The sequence below is a fragment of the Aptenodytes patagonicus genome, chromosome 6, assembly GCF_965638725.1.
Source record: "Aptenodytes patagonicus chromosome 6, bAptPat1.pri.cur, whole genome shotgun sequence".
Classification (NCBI taxonomy): Eukaryota; Metazoa; Chordata; class Aves; order Sphenisciformes; family Spheniscidae; genus Aptenodytes; species Aptenodytes patagonicus.
The window spans coordinates 43,619,931-43,637,445 of NC_134954.1; the positions used below are offsets into that span (position 1 = coordinate 43,619,931).

General features: G+C 37.1%; 1 protein-coding gene across 5 annotated transcripts in view; it reads right to left on the bottom strand.

Moving 5' to 3' along the window:
• The window catches only part of RFTN2 (raftlin family member 2), a 35,267-nt gene that overhangs the window by 4,940 nt on the left and 12,812 nt on the right, over positions 1-17,515 (bottom strand). For 4 of the 5 annotated variants that reach the window (XM_076342299.1, XM_076342298.1, XM_076342300.1 and 1 more), the window contains 4 exons: positions 15,372-15,572; positions 10,462-10,583; positions 9,221-9,324; positions 2,344-2,422 (listed from right to left, as the gene is read on the bottom strand). In XM_076342299.1, coding sequence (XP_076198414.1) covers positions 2,344-2,422; positions 9,221-9,324; positions 10,462-10,583; positions 15,372-15,572 — 506 coding nt within the window. Of the gene's footprint in view, positions 1-2,080; positions 2,157-2,343; positions 2,423-9,220; positions 9,325-10,461; positions 10,584-15,371; positions 15,573-17,515 lie in introns of those variants that run through there. The other variant, XM_076342301.1, reaches the window with a different exon arrangement.

Here is a 17,515-nt window from a genome sequence, read left to right on the forward strand (position 1 = left end):
TTTGCCAGTTCAGACATTTTGGTAAAAAAGCAATGAAGTAAAAAGATTAAAATTTAGGGGAAAACCAACATAATTGGAAAAACAGAAGGAAAATGTTACTTCTGCTAAACGTTTCAGCTTCACCCTGAACTACCTATTTATCCCGTGCTAAAATGACCTCAGCATACTGAAATTTCCTGGTGGAGAAGTAAAACATTCACTGGTACTTAAGAAGCACATTTAGATACATTTTAAACACCGTAATCCTGATGTAAATGGCTACAAATCAGCTATTTCTCGTTTACTTCCAGTATGTTAATGCTGAAGTCAAAGGTTTCGCATTACAACAAAGTAAAACAATGACTACAAAACACACTACCATTTTATTTGTATAAACCAAAGAATGTAAAGGTCATTCAGCTGCTGATCACCGCACAAGTGCGTGACAGAATTTAAACAGTGAGCATAATGCTTCTTATTTTTAACTTAAACCACATCTCAAAGATTCATCAGTTCCTCAGACTGAATGTTTTTACAGAACTGGTTTGTATTACCTCCCTTGGCAGAATCCAGTCTTAACCACTCTAACTTGTGTCATGTATTTACGCTGCTTTTTGGGAGATGCTTACAGTTAGAAATAACATGCCTTACCAAGGAAAGAGTATTCATATCAGCAGTCCACGCCCTTATTATACAGAGTATTAAGAAAAGTAGGGGAAGGATACTTTACATCAGTAAAAGTATGACTTTATTGGATAATGACTGACATAAGTTTTATATATTTACAATACTGATATCAAAATTATGTTCCAAAACATACTTTCAGAAATGTATTAGGAAAGAATGTAAAGACTACAAAGTCAGGCATGGGGTCAGGGGTCAGAAGCTTTGAAAGCTAAAAGCTGAAGATGTTGGTACACGGGGGGAAATTAAAGGAAAAAATTGTATGAGGAACTGGCAGAATTTAGAAGCGGGCATGAATGGAAGAGGAGATTAAGACATCGGCAAGGGAGACTACACAGAACACTGAAGAGTAAAAAAGAAGGAGGTCAAATTTTGTAAATGAGGAAATAAATTATAGACAGTGTACAAGAACTAGCTGGGAACTGAGATGGCGGTAGAGACGAAAAATAAAAGAGGACTTTAATTGTGCATGTTGAATGCAGTTCTTCCCAGCATGGAAGGGGACACAGTGAGAAGGAAGCTAGGCTGGAGAAAAGCAAAAGCCTGGCGAAGAACGGGGGGGGGGGGGGGGGGGGGGGGGGGAGGGAGAGTATATTTGAGAAACACTAAGCAGAGGAAAATAAAGATGATGGTAACAGTCTGGATAGAATGTAAAAAGGACAGAGAAAGATCAAATATGAATGCAAGAAATTTAGAGACTCATGGAACTATTTATACAGATGGAGAAAAGAAGAGACTAGGTGTCGTTGCCTTATAGTAGTATATAATACCACGAATGACAGTTCGTAAAGTTACTACTCTGGTGCTGAACGTGAGTGAAAGTGTCCACAGTTTTCATAGCTGCTTAAGACTATCACAGGAAAGCTGCGTTGATTGGAAAAAGGTTGAATGGCCATTGAAAAACAGAAGTAGCAAAAATCCATCACAGGACGTTGAAAGACTCGGCAAAGAAGAGCCCACCAGTTCACCCTTCTCTGGCCACAGCAGGATTTACTACAGCGCTATACAGGTGCAATAACTGTTGTGACCTTGACTCTGAGCAGAACGTGGTGACTGCCAGTTACTTAATCCTCAAAGCACTTTTATACAACCACTCTTATGGGAGTCTCACTCAACAAGGCCAAGGAGTTGCTGAGGTCCAGCTGCAGGAATTTTAAGTCCTCTACTTCTGTCACACGTTTTCATGCAGCAACAGTTAACAGCCCTTCACCCTGTTAACCTCCAGATTACAGTATCCCTTGCACAGCTTGACACTTGTATTCTTCTACAAGCGTGAAAGTAGACGTTTTGGAGGTCAAAATAAAATGTTTTCTTTTTCATGTGCAACAGATCCAGGATTTGAATTGGAACATTTAAGACTTCCTGAAGACTTCTAAAGAAATACTTACAGCATAGCCAACCTCAGCCACCTGAGACACAGTAACTTCGTAGCACAAAATAGGTTTTTAGCATGCTTATGCTTTTCTCTATGGCTTAATTCAAGAGGTATACGTCTGAGAAAAAAAAAAATAACATACGAGTTCAGCTGCAAAAGCCCTCCACAAACTTGAACTTTTTGCAAGTGAAACCCTCTTCTGCCACTTTTTTCCCCATTAACTTTGAAGTCTAGTTTGTTTCTGTACCTAACCATTATGTGAAGTACTACTTTGTTTATATTTATACCATAAACATGTTACTCACCTCTGGTGTCTGGACAGCAAAATTCCACATAACAGGTCTCTGAAGAAAAACAACTTGCTTTGTGGCCAGATTTCCTTCACTAAAATTTAAAGAAAATTGTTTCAATATTTTAAAAGCAATAATAATCACTGTAACACGTTCATACCTTCAGTGTCAACTGTAAGTTGTGTGTATCTAAGTCCATGAGTGAGAAGAGGATAGACTACCAAGCATTAATTGGTTTATTAATTCCTAAACAGTTCTGTAATCACATTTTAAAAAAAAAATTGAAGCATAGAGCTGGGTTAAGGTGTTGCACATGAAAATAGGTATAGAACAAAAATTTGTATTACTATGATTAGTTATTTAACACGTCTTCTCTTGAAAGTTTAAGTACCAGAGCTCCTACTTTTAATCCAAGTCTGTTCCTTTATGTCTGAAATTAACCTCAAAGAGTCTTTCATCTAATCTTCACTGTCAAACATACAGCAGCATATTACTACCTATTAACGCCACAACAAATAGGCCCAATCTCAACAGATCCACAGCTTCAGCAAATATCTCAATACTTTGTGGTATGAAATTTGGGAATTAACATTCTGTACTGCTAACTAAAAGGTGTTTTCCGGTTGTAACATGACATCTAACTGACACAGCGGGATAAGCTTGCTGTATCACCACCTATGGACAAAAGGACTCAGCTCAGTTTTTAAGCTCTACATCCACAATGAGATAAACTACACTGGCTGTTTTGTATGTGGGAGGTACATGCATAGGAAGGGCAAGAGAATAAAGTAGTAAGATAAATAAAGGAGGGGAAAAAAAAAAGGAGGAACTTCAGTTTTTAGTCCTGAAACTTCTACAAATGTTGATGCTGTTGTGGTAGATATAATTTAAAGAAGCACTATTAATTTTTTTTTTTCCCCAAAAGGAAATACTTTTAGAAAAATAAATGTGAAAAGGTGAAGTTTTTCCTCAAAACCAAATCAGAAGTTACTGATACGATGTTTCAAAAGTGTTACGCTCTCTTAGTACTGGTGATACATCCTCTTGAAGTTTTTATGTATTTATTTTCATCACCATTTCATCAGAAATACAGGTCAGCACATTGATTGCATATGTACTACAAAGCCTGACTCTGTGGCACTGAAAGAGTGCAAGAATTGCAAGACCAGAGCTCTAGGATGGGAGGGTTAAAAAATTCCTGTGCTCTAAATATCAGATACTACATTTTGATAAACTCTTCTTCTCCCCCCAACTCCTACTTCTGGGCAACATTCAATGAGATCTTTATGCACACAAAGGAAAGACACTGAAATACTTTGGCAGACAAGTGACTACAGATTTAAGAGTGCGCTAAAGAAAAGTAGCAAAACAGAAACACAAGAGACGTAGTGAGTTCATTTGAAGTAGCTATGATTCTATCTATTCTATCAATCATAAAATAGTACTATTACGCACAACATTACGGAAAGAGCTACTAAAATAACGTAAGTTTGTACTTCAGTATAGGTATGTCGCAATCTTAACCACACACAAAGTTGAGATAACGGATTCTTCTTTTATGCCAGGGCTAGAACTGATAGAATTAATTTATATTTAACATTAAGGACTTGCTCCAAGAAAAATCAGGGATTAAAAGTGTTCCTATGAGATCGGGAAGAGCTTGTTAACAGCCTGCCCCAGCAGAGCTCCTGGAAGTAAGCTCTGAGAAAATACGCAAAACAGCACCATTCCCAGCGTACTCAGCTAATTCTGATCAACAGTGATGATGGTTTTGTGATGGTGTTTGGCCCCTCACAATCTTCCTTTCAGCCCAGCTGAACTCAGGTCATGGCATATCTTTGCATGACTTCCTTGGATGAGAATAGAGAACTATCTTAAACTCCAGCTTGTGGGGAAAACAAGGAGGCAGGAGAACGAACTCATTAGTTTCCTTAAGTTAACAAGGTTTCCTGCTCTGAGAGTCCTTACCTCACTATTTGCATTCATTAACAGAATACGTGTTACAATTTTATGTTATGACAAGGAAATCGGCAATCCTGCAACCTTATTCCACTTGGCTAGGTATCTCTCCCTGCCTTAGTTATGTCTGTTTTGATAATATCAATTGGGAAATCTCTCTGAGCACAGTCCCTGGCATAGGGAAGAGCCTACAGCTTATTTTGTAACAGTGTCTGCATTCCTTCAGAGAAAAGAAAAACCCCAAACATTAAGCTACAGCTTGTACAAATTCTGCTAGAACAGAGAAAGGACACGATAGTGAGTAGACAATAAGTAAATTAACAATTTTCTAAGTCCGACCTTATTAAAATGCCGCACACGACAAAGCGGCTACGAGCTTAATTCACAAAGAACTCAATGACAGTGGGATTTCCACAGAATTTAAATGAGAAAAAGTGCTTAGAGCAAGCCACTCCATAGCTTCCCTCACATTTCCACATTCCATCTTTACCTCATAAGTCAGGGCATTTTGAAAACTTAGATTAAGTAGTTTGTCATGATAAATTAATAACCACAAAGTCAGTGGTTTTGCATTGTATTTGCCTGCTTGCTTTCTGGCGCTCGTAGACAGTCTGCCTTGCCCATTTTCAGGGACTACAGTAATCAGTGCGGGGAAATAAAGGTCACTGCAGAGTAAGGCTGACAAAGCCTTTTTCCTGTCTCTTCTTTTAAGAGGGATGAAGAGCAACAGAGACTCTTGTTAAAACACCAACAATTTGCTTGTCTGCTTATGCTGTATGGGCAATAAATTTGTCCTCTTATTAAATATATACCTATAATAAGTCCCCCAAAACAATCATCGAGCTAGAAGCTAACTAGTACTGCCAATGGCTCTGATCTTCACAGGTCTTTTTTTTTTTTTTGCATGAACATTTTATATACAAAGCACTTAAAATTAAGGTTAGACAAAGTTTTCTGAAAAATGAACAAAAGGAGCAAGAGAATAAATTCTTTTAACCTTTTTTTTTTTTTTTTTTTTTTTTTTTTGCATTTCCCCAAATAAAGTTTTGCACTCCTTTGGAATTGCACAGCATCTAGACTTTCAGTTATGAGACACACACCAGCTTGGGGTAAGTCTCCTGGCTTAAAGGATCTGTTTAATGAAAAAAACCCCAAACCTTAGAAATCTAATTTTAGACCACAAACATGTATGAAATTCTACAAACTCACGATAATATCATATTAGTAATTGCAGTAGCACTAAGTTACCAGCAAAGTATTTTCTAACCAACCCCCCCCCCAGTCACTAGATTTAACTCCTAAAAGGACTATTAATTTTATCCTTGCTATGTACCTTCTGAACTAGGCATAATTACTGTCAAATTCTTGTCTTGAAAACATTTACCTAGTAAGTAAGAGTTGTATATAATGCAGGAGGCCCTTTGAGTCACTAATACTATTTGTGGGTGGGTCTTCTATTCTCTTTTGGTCTGCTTTTCTGGCCAAAAAGAAATCTTCAATGACTGCTGACAAAATTTAAATACCCAAGATATGGATGGATACAACAAACATTGCATCATATGGACTTTTTTTTTTTCATGCTCTGTTTTCTTGTATCCCTGGAAAGAGAGAATCACTGACAGAAGAGGGGAAACTTCTGTGGCTTTTATAGTGTGCTGCCCAAAACCACCCCCCAAAAACCCACAGTGCTTATTTTTCAAACAACATTGCACAAAAAAGCAACTCTGTCTCAAGAATATGACGACATCTACCATTGCTCCATTTGTAACAGCAAAGACAACATTTCTCGAGGAAATGTTTCCTGCATCCAACATGATTTAGCTCTTGTGGTAAGAGCTAAAGTACTAAACAGGCCTACAGGCTGCTGCCCCTGCCTGAAACGGGACAGTGATCCATGACATTCAGCTACCACGTGGCATGACACGCCATGCAACAGGACATTTCATTTTATGGAGAGGCACATCTGTAAAAAAGAAATTCAAACAACAACAAAACCACACAGGAACAGACATTACAGCCGAGTGTTTTTTTTAAACTGTTTCAAATCCTAACCGTGTAAAAACCAAAAAAAGGAACGCATCAGTGCATGACAATCCTGTCACACCCCAGAACCTGTTAGCCTGTTGGTCACACTCTTTGTCTGCAGACAAGCAGCAGGCATAATCACAGAAGATCTGAGATGAGGGAAAGTTTTGCAATAAATTAGGAGAAGAGGAAAACAGAGACTAGAGCAAAATATAAAGGTGAATAGAAATGGGGAGCAGGCTGCCCCGCTAACATATTTTATTCTTAAATAGAATTTTCTTTATATACTTTGTCCAAATTCTTTTTTAAAAATAAATATGAAAACATGAATTTGCCAGATAGTCCCAAAATGTTGCTCATTTTGTTTGTTCGGTGTTTCTGAAGCCCATTAATATTCAGGCTGGGTTTTGAGGTCAGAGTTCCAAGTCTGGGAGAAGAACAGCTGTTAGGCAGCATAAAGTGTCCTTCTTTATTGAGACATTTAACTTCCATTCCTAGGATAATCCACCACCACCACAGTAATGGCATCTTTCATATCAGACACACAGTAACCACCCAGGAATTTCTTCTCCTCTTTAAATACCAACTAAAAATAGTATTTATCAATCACTACTTAGCCTATCAGGATAGAAACACATTCTTTTTTTGTATCTTAAGAATTCTTTTAAGAATTCTTAATTCCTAATTAGGAATTCTTGTTCATGAGCTTTTTTTTTTCCTCCCCATCACAGAAAATTGAATAGCTGTATACTAGATACACAACAGGCACACAAAACATGATTTATCCTATTTCTTCCAGAAGTATCTCACAAGCCACGCTAGGACAACAAGTGCAAGGACAATTCATGCAGACACCTACCCAACGCTTTAGGCCAGAAAAAAAAAATGCTTTTCGTTAGTCTGAATTATTCTAGCGTTGATACAAAATGAATCCAACTTCAGTTTTGGCCAGGTTACAACCCCCTTTTGCATTATCACAGCTATTAGTGGGCTGGTTGTTTCACATCCGGGAAGCAAGGCTACTTCAGACATCTAGTGCAACTTAAATATCTTGCTGGTATATTACCTTCTTACTGGTTCAAGGAACAGATCCAGTCTAATGACTCTGTTAGTATGTCCTACAGCACTTTTTCCTTTTTTTTTTCCTTATAGCACTTAGCTTCTTTTAAATGGCCCTGCCTTTGCTCTGCAATCTATGAGGTACAAAATAGCATCATTTTGCCTGCTGCAAGCACAGACTGATAGAGAGTGGTTGACCAGCAGCTGCTCAGAACAATCTTGTCCCTGCTGCCCAAACCCTACAGAGATGGGTACAGTTACACTGCTTGTGGGATAGAAGAGGTTTGAGGTTAAAACCTCTCCCCCATCCTATAACCCACAGGGCACCATGACTACTAAAATCCTTCTCTCCCATTGTCCACTCACGTCCTTCAAGAAGGAGATGCGGATCCTGAATGCTTACTCTCAAGCTCTAAGATTTGGCCAAAAATTTCAGCTGTTTATGAAAACCAGGCTCAGCGGTTCACATACCCTTAACAAGTCACCATGTTCAAAGCTAATACACTTAGACTACAAAATTTCGTTTGAAGAAATGAATTAAAGGATAACCATTTTGTTTCATGTTCTGAAAACTGCTTCTCTCTGGAGCAGGAGCTTTAGAAGTTCAGAATTTCATAAATTTCAGAAGAAAACACAACATACAAGGACCCTTAAAAAACAGCAGAACGTGCCATATGTTTTACCACAATTTCTTCTGTCTTTGCTTTTAACCAGTTGATTAAAATCAACTATTAAAAAAACCCACACAGCCAAAACAAAGAAATTTCCAAACTATTTCCTGATCAGAAAAACCTCCTTCTCACATGGGTGAGTTGATTTAATTATGTCAAATCACTTGAACAAAATTCCACTTTCCTGAAGCAGTTCTCTTAGAACCTTTCATTCATATCCTTTTTCATGCTGTCTTGATTTAATACAGTGAGGTCTGCATCCAAGGATTACTAAAGTCATCCACTCTTTCCATTGTCCTTAAGAAGCCCTAAGCCATGCCTCAGTACATTCGTTTGTTTTCAAACCTTGACAATCTTAATCCAATGAGAGGAGAATTAAACACCCCTGTCCCCCCCGTCCCCCCCCAAAAAAAAAGAGGGGTGGGGGAAGGGATGTATGCTTAATCCAGTGTTTCATTTGCCATTGTTTAGCTTGATACCATGAAGAAGAGCACAGTACTTTTTTTGGTTAAAAAAAAAAAAAACAAAACAAACAAAAAAACCCCCCAAAAACCAAACTGAAACCTTATAGGGGATCCAGGTCTGCTATTTAGCTCCTCCTAGATATACAGATCCCCTCAGTCATCTGAATATTACAATAAGAGAACTGAAATCAGTAGTTTGGGACTATATTTGAAATGAAACATGATGTCTACATTAAAGAGAAACAGCCCAATAGCTTGCTGGATTAGGACATTCTCGTCCCTAATTTGCAATAAATACTGCATGACTGTCTTGTGACAACATGACTTCTTACATAGTCTAAACCAGTCATTCACCAAGGTCCTAAATTAGTGAAACATTTCAACACTCCTTTAAACTTGAAGCATATGAGTAACCCCATTGCTGGGGACTGGGTACGCGATAAAAAGTTTCCTAAACAAAATCTTTAATGTTTATATATATACAATGTATTTTAAATTTAGGATTACTGGTCTAGTTTGAAACTCCCAGACGTCAGCAGTCCTAAAACAATGTGGTAAAAAAGATTCCACCCTAATGCTACTCACATGTCAAGTTTTATATGCAGTTAACATTATTAGCATGTTTCTTCCTGTTACATTTAAGTACACAAGTAATCACCTGATAATTCTCAGAGATGCGTACACCAAAAATGCTGTAATCTATTGTTTGGGTACCTGTCATGTCGTACGATGGGTGTAGGCAGGACGCAGGTCAGGAGCCATCCAAACTCAGCCAGCGTGTGCAATAAAGGTCCATAATCTGTTTTAATTTCACACCCCTACATTAATAATTATAAAAAGTAGTAAAGAGACTCTGTACAGGTTTTATTTGCATTTCTACACAGAAATTACAATGACTCTCCTCTCATCTATAATGAGACAATCCTTTGAGATGACATCGTACTGTGTTGTTTGGTGGAGATTCGCTATTTCAAACTGAAAACAATTTGAAAAGTTCAAAGACTACAGAAGACTACGAAAATAGAGCTTATTAACTTTAGGTATGAGCCCTGATTCAGGAAGACATTCAAAGCATATCTCACTTGTTAAACTTGTCATGTTGCTAAATTAATGTCTAAAACTTTTTAAACACTAGAATATGCACCTCATTTGATGTATTTAGGTTTTTACTTCACATCTGAATAACAAGCATCTCACCTAGCTATATACTTAGGTTTTTGGGGTTTGGTGGTTGTTTTTTGTTTTGTTTGTTTGTTTTTAAATATACAAGGTCTTAGTCTTATGCTGTTTCTTTTCACATTGGTAAATGTATTTATCATTGAATATTTCAAAAATAAGCCCTCAATATCCTCCAACAACGATTACTTTCAGATGTCATTAATTCATACCAATAATCTTATAATATTAAAATACTAAAAAACATTACATAATTTTATTGCTGTACCATGCTACAGTAGCACATGTAAATTTCTGAGGAAAAAATGAAGTCTTTGATATTTAACAGTAAAATTTTACTAAGAATACACATCTGAAAACCATACTTGATTCATTCGCTATCATTTTTTTCTTGTTCTGTTTCTAGTTTTTGCTATTTTGTTACTCTTTTTATTTAAAAATACTTCAGCACATTGTCAGCGGAGCTGCACTTGCTGAAATTACGTCTAAATTGGTCTGAAACACATACATTTCAAAAAGATATTTTCTTCGGTGTTTGTATTTGTTGATATGAACATTTGTAAGTGTCAGGTCAGAATCCCTGCGGCATATTTCTTTTATGCACCCTGACCAACGGCCACAGGCCTGACTTCATTTTTATGACTCAAGGCTTTAGTTTAGCTTATGCAGGTGGCTTCAAGAAACCATCCTGAATGTTTATCAAACACTGGTACAAGCATTCTAAGGAAAAAACAAAACTAGAAGTAGGAAATTGCGTTGCTAAATAATCACCAATTTACCTCAATGACTGTCCATTGTTCAACAACTATTGCATCATTTCCTTTCCTGTTAGAACCTGGAACCCCAGCACCTTCTTCTTCGTAGATAAATAATCCTTCTAAAGATTTGGGCAAATGGTCCCCTGTGAACATAAAGACAAACATAAACTGAAATATAAAGTTTTAGGTTGATATCTTACTGAGATGTACACATGGGCTTGTTTTTTCTCATTGAACAGTCCTCTAAAATAAATTGGGCTGAGACAGCAAATAACTCAAATTTGTGGTTATTCCTGCGCCTAGTTACAACTTGACGAAGTACGCAAGTCAACTTATCATTCAAAACCCTTTTTCTACACAAATTGAACTATGAACCATTTCATTGTCTCAAAAGCATTAGCCACTTCCATGCTTGAATCTGAATTCCAGTTTCCTGTATTCAACGTATCCCCCGCAGCAGATGGGCACAAACCCTCTTTATGCAACTTCAATATTGTATGCCTGACAATAAACGTGGCTTTTGGTGTGGTGGGAGAGACCATAAAGATAAATGAAGCATGAAGTGCAAAGCCTAGCTACTGTTACTTAAATAAATATGTAAACGGCCACAGGAAGAGCTTGAAACAGAAGTAATTGTAGGAAGATTCCTGATGGGAAGGAAGTTTCAGAGCACAACTCCCTGACTCACTTGTCGAAGCCTGACAGTATCCGGTTGGCCCAAACTAAAGCTTTGCATCAGATATTGGTTCATTTTCTGGTTTTGCTTCTCCTAAGAGCCATCGGGAAGCCTTTTATGCAGAGGTACCTTGACAGCTGACTATCTTAAACTTTTTAAACTAAATTTGAACAGTAAAATTACGTAATCCTCAGAATACCAGATTTAAATCTTCTCCAATATTGCACAAAGAGATGTAAAGAGATGATTGTTTTTGCCACAGCTTCAGGGAAGGCAAATAAACTTAAAAGAAAAAAAACACCTAGCAAACAGAGAAAACTTATGGAATGCAACTGGTCTAGTTTTAAAAATTGACCAGATTGGCACAGAAGTTGTACTATGTAAACCAGGAATTCCCGTTTGTTGAGCATGCTTGTTAATGTACCATAAAATACCAACTATTTGGTCATACTATTTTTTACTATATTGCATGTAGCAGATTTATGTAGTTTGTTATGATTATTTAGATACTTGCATGCATATATATCTCTCTTCCATGCATTTGTAGAGGTATTAGACATATTTTATTTTTAGATTACACATAAATATAATGTGATTGTACATGCAACTGAATATATGGCTTCAGGCACAAACGTATGAATATGTGCACAACTCCTAATAATTCATTAATAATCTTATAAATTCATGGACTTCAACCTTTCTTCAGTGTTCAGGCAGATACTTAAAATGGGCAGTCCACTTACAACATGTTAGAATATTTTGTTTTTCTATCATGGTTTAAACATGATAGAATAACTCTAAGTTTTAAACAGTTATTGACACAAGACACCTCCACTCAGTAGTCATTTGCAAGAAACTGTTAATTCATAAAGTGTACCATGTCAAAATCACCTCTATTAAAAAAACTACACGTGCAGCTAACTGGTTCACCTGCCCATTCTGTCGGTTACAATAGTTAATCTTTGTTAATATCAGTACAAAAAAAAAAAAAAGTGCTGCATGACAGGTAACAAAAACCAAAAAAATCAAAAATATTGCCACAGCACTTCTACTAATCTTAGGTACTTCTACGATCATGAGAGCCTCCAAGGCAGCTGCAAATGGAGGAAACACAACAATGATCCAAATGGCTGCTAAAAGAGAACTTTCCTGGATTATTTTTATGACTGCATCCTCTTTTGGCAGCAGAACACAGAAGTTGGTAATTATTAAGAATTGACAATGATTTTTTTTTTTTTAAATTCTTTTTATGTTAAAACTTCCTCCTGCCTTAAACTGGGTATTGCATTTTGATCCTGGTAGCAACAGAATTCTGCTGACTCTGCAGAACATCTGTAGAGTCCAAACCAGAGGAGGATTTCTGCAGCTGCCTGACTTGTATCCGGTGTTTTTATTTTTATTGAAACAATAGCTAAAATTTGCTCATTTCACTAAAGCTGTATAAAAGGACAACTACTGCTAAAGACACCTCACAGTCTAAAAGCAAACAAACAAAAGTGAAGTGAAGATGACAATTAGATGTACATGCAGACATAGAAGAAGTAATTCTGGTAATGAGTGCAAGTGCTTAAATACTTTTTCACCCCAAAAAAGCATTTTAGGTTTCCCTCTGTTGGATGTCAAACTTTTATCTGGTTATAGAACTCTTCAATGTTCACCTCAAGAGCAAACATTTTAGCTTAAGAACTTAGTAGCTAAATTAATTTCTTACTGTGGCTACAGACACTCGATCAGCTGCAGAATTCCATCCACATAGTGAGCTGTGCCTTTGAATATATCCAGTTTAATTCAGCAGCGTCCCACCCGTGAGTCTAACTGAAACACATACCAGTCAAGTGGGGCTGAAGCAGAAGCACCAACTGCTGCAAAGAGGCAGCATGAAATCCCTAAATAAGTCATAACCTGGGTATTAAAGATGGGATAGTTATTCACATAGAGAAGAGCAGACAGCTACAGGAGAATGGGAAGACTGTAAACTGTTGTTGGACAACAGCTGCAAAGATTAATTTCAACAGCTGCCAAAAACACCCCTCAGTGAATTGTAACATATCTCCAGAGAGTTATTTTCCAGCTCTAAAAAAAATCTGTATTGAAAACCAGGAGTCTGATTTCTCACCTCTCCTCCCCCAAAGGAAACTTTGTTCTTCCACTGACTTCAATAGATAGGAATTATAATTTAAGAGCAAGAAAGATGACCAGTACAAACGGTGCCATTAGATTGTTTATGTGCACAAAATATGCAGTTTGCAAGGGACTAGCTGCCAGATTCAACTGAGGTAAATATAGTGATGTCGATGCACTTGTGTTCCTCTGACACTCACTAAATTTACTTTATTGCAGAGCTACAGAAATGCAGTGATTCACACTCAAAACTACCGAGAACAACAAAAAATGAAGAGTTCTCATTGTTTTCAGGGTTTGATTTTTGAAGAACCCACATCATTTAACTTCCAAAGACTTTGTGTTTTAAACTTTGGGTTTTTTTAAATTTAAGCCTTTCACTAATCTAAGCCTTACAAAAGGGATGCTGAACACATATTATTTTAAATTAGAGTATCAGGAAAAAAAGCATTAAATAAGACATACAGTAAATATAAAAACTACTCAAAACCCCCAGTAATTCTACCCTCCTTGTATAATTCATGTAAGAAGAGATGTAAAATGACTTATGAAAGCCATTTTAATACATTATTAAGTAAACTACTGCACTTGATAATCAGCCTGAGTATGGCAAAAAATTGTTTAAGGTCTCTGAAACCTTTTCAACAAACTTTTTACACGACTTTTCTCCACTGCAGCCCTGTGTTTTGCTTGCTTACACTGAACTTCCATAAGCAATTCTAGAGGAACACCAACAGCTTAGAACTTAGTACAAGCAAGACATGAACAGATCCAACCAAAGACAAAGTATCACATTAGTGAAGTATAAATTCTAAGTCTGCTATCAAACAACATCTATTACAATAATTAATAGTTAATCACTTTGGAATGTATGTCAGACTCTCTTGGCCTGTTCCCCTAACACTACAGTACTACCATTTTCTTCACATTATTTTCAAGTAATTGCACAACAGTAGCTACATACTATTTTTTGCAACACTTTAATTTCTGGCTTTCAGACAAATTCAGTTCAAATGGAAATGAATCTCTTAATTACATATTTTACCAACAACAGAGTTTTAGAGTTCAAAATACTTCAGCCAATAAAGAGCTGCTCCTGTTGTCAGCGGTGGTACAGCACTGTCTCACAGCTCTGCCAAAGCGCAGGATTTTGGGCTCAGCAGGGTGTGCAGCGATGGGCCTGGGCCAGCAGCGGCACTGCTGACATTGGGCTTGTGCCTGTTCATCAGGAGGATGAAGGCTAGGAACTCTGAAAGAGCTAGTAGGATCTCTCCAGAATAAAAACTGAGATCGAACTGAAACTGGCAGAACGAAGATGAAAATTTGAAAATCCTGTGGCCTGAAGCTCTGTCATTGTAACAATCTGAGTGTTAACTGAGCTGGTAGATTCCTGCAGAAGAGCGCAAGAAGCAGGAGGGACCAGGGAGGACCGCTCTCCCAGCTGTGTGAAAAGGTCCTGAAGGATCTGCCTACAGTTGAGGGCAAGGACAAAACCAGATTTCTCTACTCTCCACATATGTCCACATCTGATCAGAACAACCTGCAGAAACATCCTGAAGCTTCAGGATCAACAATCGAATTTTAATGCAATTTGGTGTTTTGGAAAGACTTTTTAAGCACAACAAAGAGCTGGAGAAAGCAGGAAGCACGGAAAGTCTGACTTAGTTTTAACAGTACAGTAAGCACAATGAGAACTCAAGGTGCTCTTTTGCCTCATTAGAAATATTCAACAGAGTGCAGCACAGTATCTACAGTGAGCAGGAGAATATGAACATCAGGGAAACGTGTATCTAATGATTTTCTTCCCAGTATCGTTTCCTTTAAAAAAACAAAACCAAGAAAAAAGAACTAGCGCAAAAGGTTTATTTCATTATAACACTACACTACTTCACTGCTTCGGAAATCCTCAATTTGATAAAACAAAGCAGAAATTTCAATTATTCAGAGCTATAACTGCCCAGAAAACAAATTATTCCCTTTTCAGGGATGAAATTCTGTAAATTTACAATGACTATCTGAACATGTTTACATATGGCCCTTCACAACAAGAAGCAAAATACGATCTACTTTTTGCAAATTATGTAGTTCTACATAAACAAGTAAAAGCTTCATGATATTCTGGGACAGTACTCACCTTTAGAAGTTTCCCAGTGTACAAAAGAATCAGTTAAGGACAATCCTTGTTTATAATAAAATGTGGTTAATTCTAGCCAGTCTGCTTCCAGTGTACTAATAACTGGCCCCTTTCTTGTTACTTTCATAGACAAAACGCCTTCATGATAGGTCCAGCAGGTAGAATCATCATCGAAAACATTGAAGACTGTATATAGCTTGTCTAAGAAAAGAAAAAGGAAGAAGAATGAAACTCTGGAAGACAGTGCTCCAAAATAAAAATATTATTAATCTCTTATTTCAACGTGGTTTTCTAATTCTAAGCAACAGTTTTAAGAATTGTTTCCTGATGTGACTACTCAGCTTGAGCCCTAAACACACTCAGGACAGACAAGGTGTGAGGGGGGTATGCTCTGGGATACAAGAAAAATTTGAACATATTACAGTTGGGTTGTCACTGGACCTTTTAGGTAGGTGAGTTTTGCATAGAGAAAATATACTAGAGCTAAGAAAAACCCTGTGGAAACAGGCTTCATTTTTGCTACTCATGGAACTTCTGACTATAAATATTTGAAATTACTATAACTGAAGACAATTTTCCAAATTTTTAGATATTAGGAATGCCTTGTACAGTATTGATTTTTACCCATTGTTTTCTGAAGAGTACTGAAGTACCGGTATAATTGGTGGCCTACTGGGGTTTCCCACACAGTAATTGATGAATGTGTGAGTTAAGCACACAAAACCTGCATATCCTCAAATGCTTTTTATATCTAGGCATTAATACAGTGTTGTTACAAAAACAGTCATAAACAAGCATTCACCAAAAATTAAAATTCACAAATCCATACCATTTTAGGAAATCACTGGTGACAAGTTATGAAGTCCTAGATCTATAAATGTATTCTACAAATACACTCACACGTATGTCACTGCTGTGGAGAGATAAAAAACCAGTCGCCAAAAAATGCTCTCAGATTGTCTAATACTTCAACATTTGAGCAGCCTAAATCAACACAAACCAACTTTTCTAGAAAGCAGAAGTATTCACATTGCCAAAACAAAGGAACTTGGTTTAGATGACCCCACTTAAGATGCTAGGCTCTCTACGCTCCAGAAATAGAGGGAGATTTCCAAAGTAGGGTTTGGACTGTAAGTAGTCTGAGTCAATCTCTGGGAGAATGCCTCTCTGTTTTGAGAAGTGTTACCGCACCCGCTGCAAGTGACATCAGGTGCCTGGAACAAGGTAAATGCAGGACAAAATTTTGAACTCTATCAGTAAGAGATGACTCTCCTTTCTATACAGTTTTATTTTACCACCTCCACAGGTGGTGGTATTAGCATAAACGTATTTATCCTGACAAACCTTAATTTCCTTTCCCATACACTAAAGTGAGATCACTTTTATATTTGTTCTTCAGAAAAAAAATAATCAAGTTTCCTGATACAGCTATTTAATTGCTCATGTGTATCAGAATTTGCCTCTGCAAGTGGTGTATTTATAAGCAGTCAAAATTCATACGTTATGACCCCCAAATCTAGAACTCAGACACAGTTTTGCATCTTTTGAGCAGACCTAAATAGAAATGTACTTCAGACGTACCGAAGTGGCAGCACATACCTACATGCATGTAAGGCTTTCTTTGAAAATTCACAGTTTTTTTTTTAAATTATGGTTACATACAACATTTGCAAAGAAAGGTGGTTAAGTTTTCGTAAGTTTTGTCTTAGGAGCTCCAATAACTTTACTGGAGTATTTGACTAGTAGTAGAGAAGCCTCACATTCTTGCCCAAAGCTTTTTGAAGAATTTCCTGAGAACACTGCACATAGGGGATGCACTGGTTGCTAATCTACCTGATCATGCCAGTCTGTACAGAGCTCCTTAACAGAACCAAGAGTTTTCTGTTTTTTGCTTACAGGATTTCTATTCTGCTACATATAGCAAACCCACTATTTCAAGCTGTAAGGAAAGAGTTAAGTTTAACAGATCATGCTATAAAGGCTCAGCATGTTGTACAAGAACTGCTTTAATTCAAGTGTTAAAAATAAGAGGGACATTGATTATCTCAGCCTTAGAGCCATTATCCTGACAGTCTACAAACTGGAGAGGGTGCTTAACTCTTAACAAGAAAGTGAAAAGGTTGCTTTTGAGAGCAATTAAAACG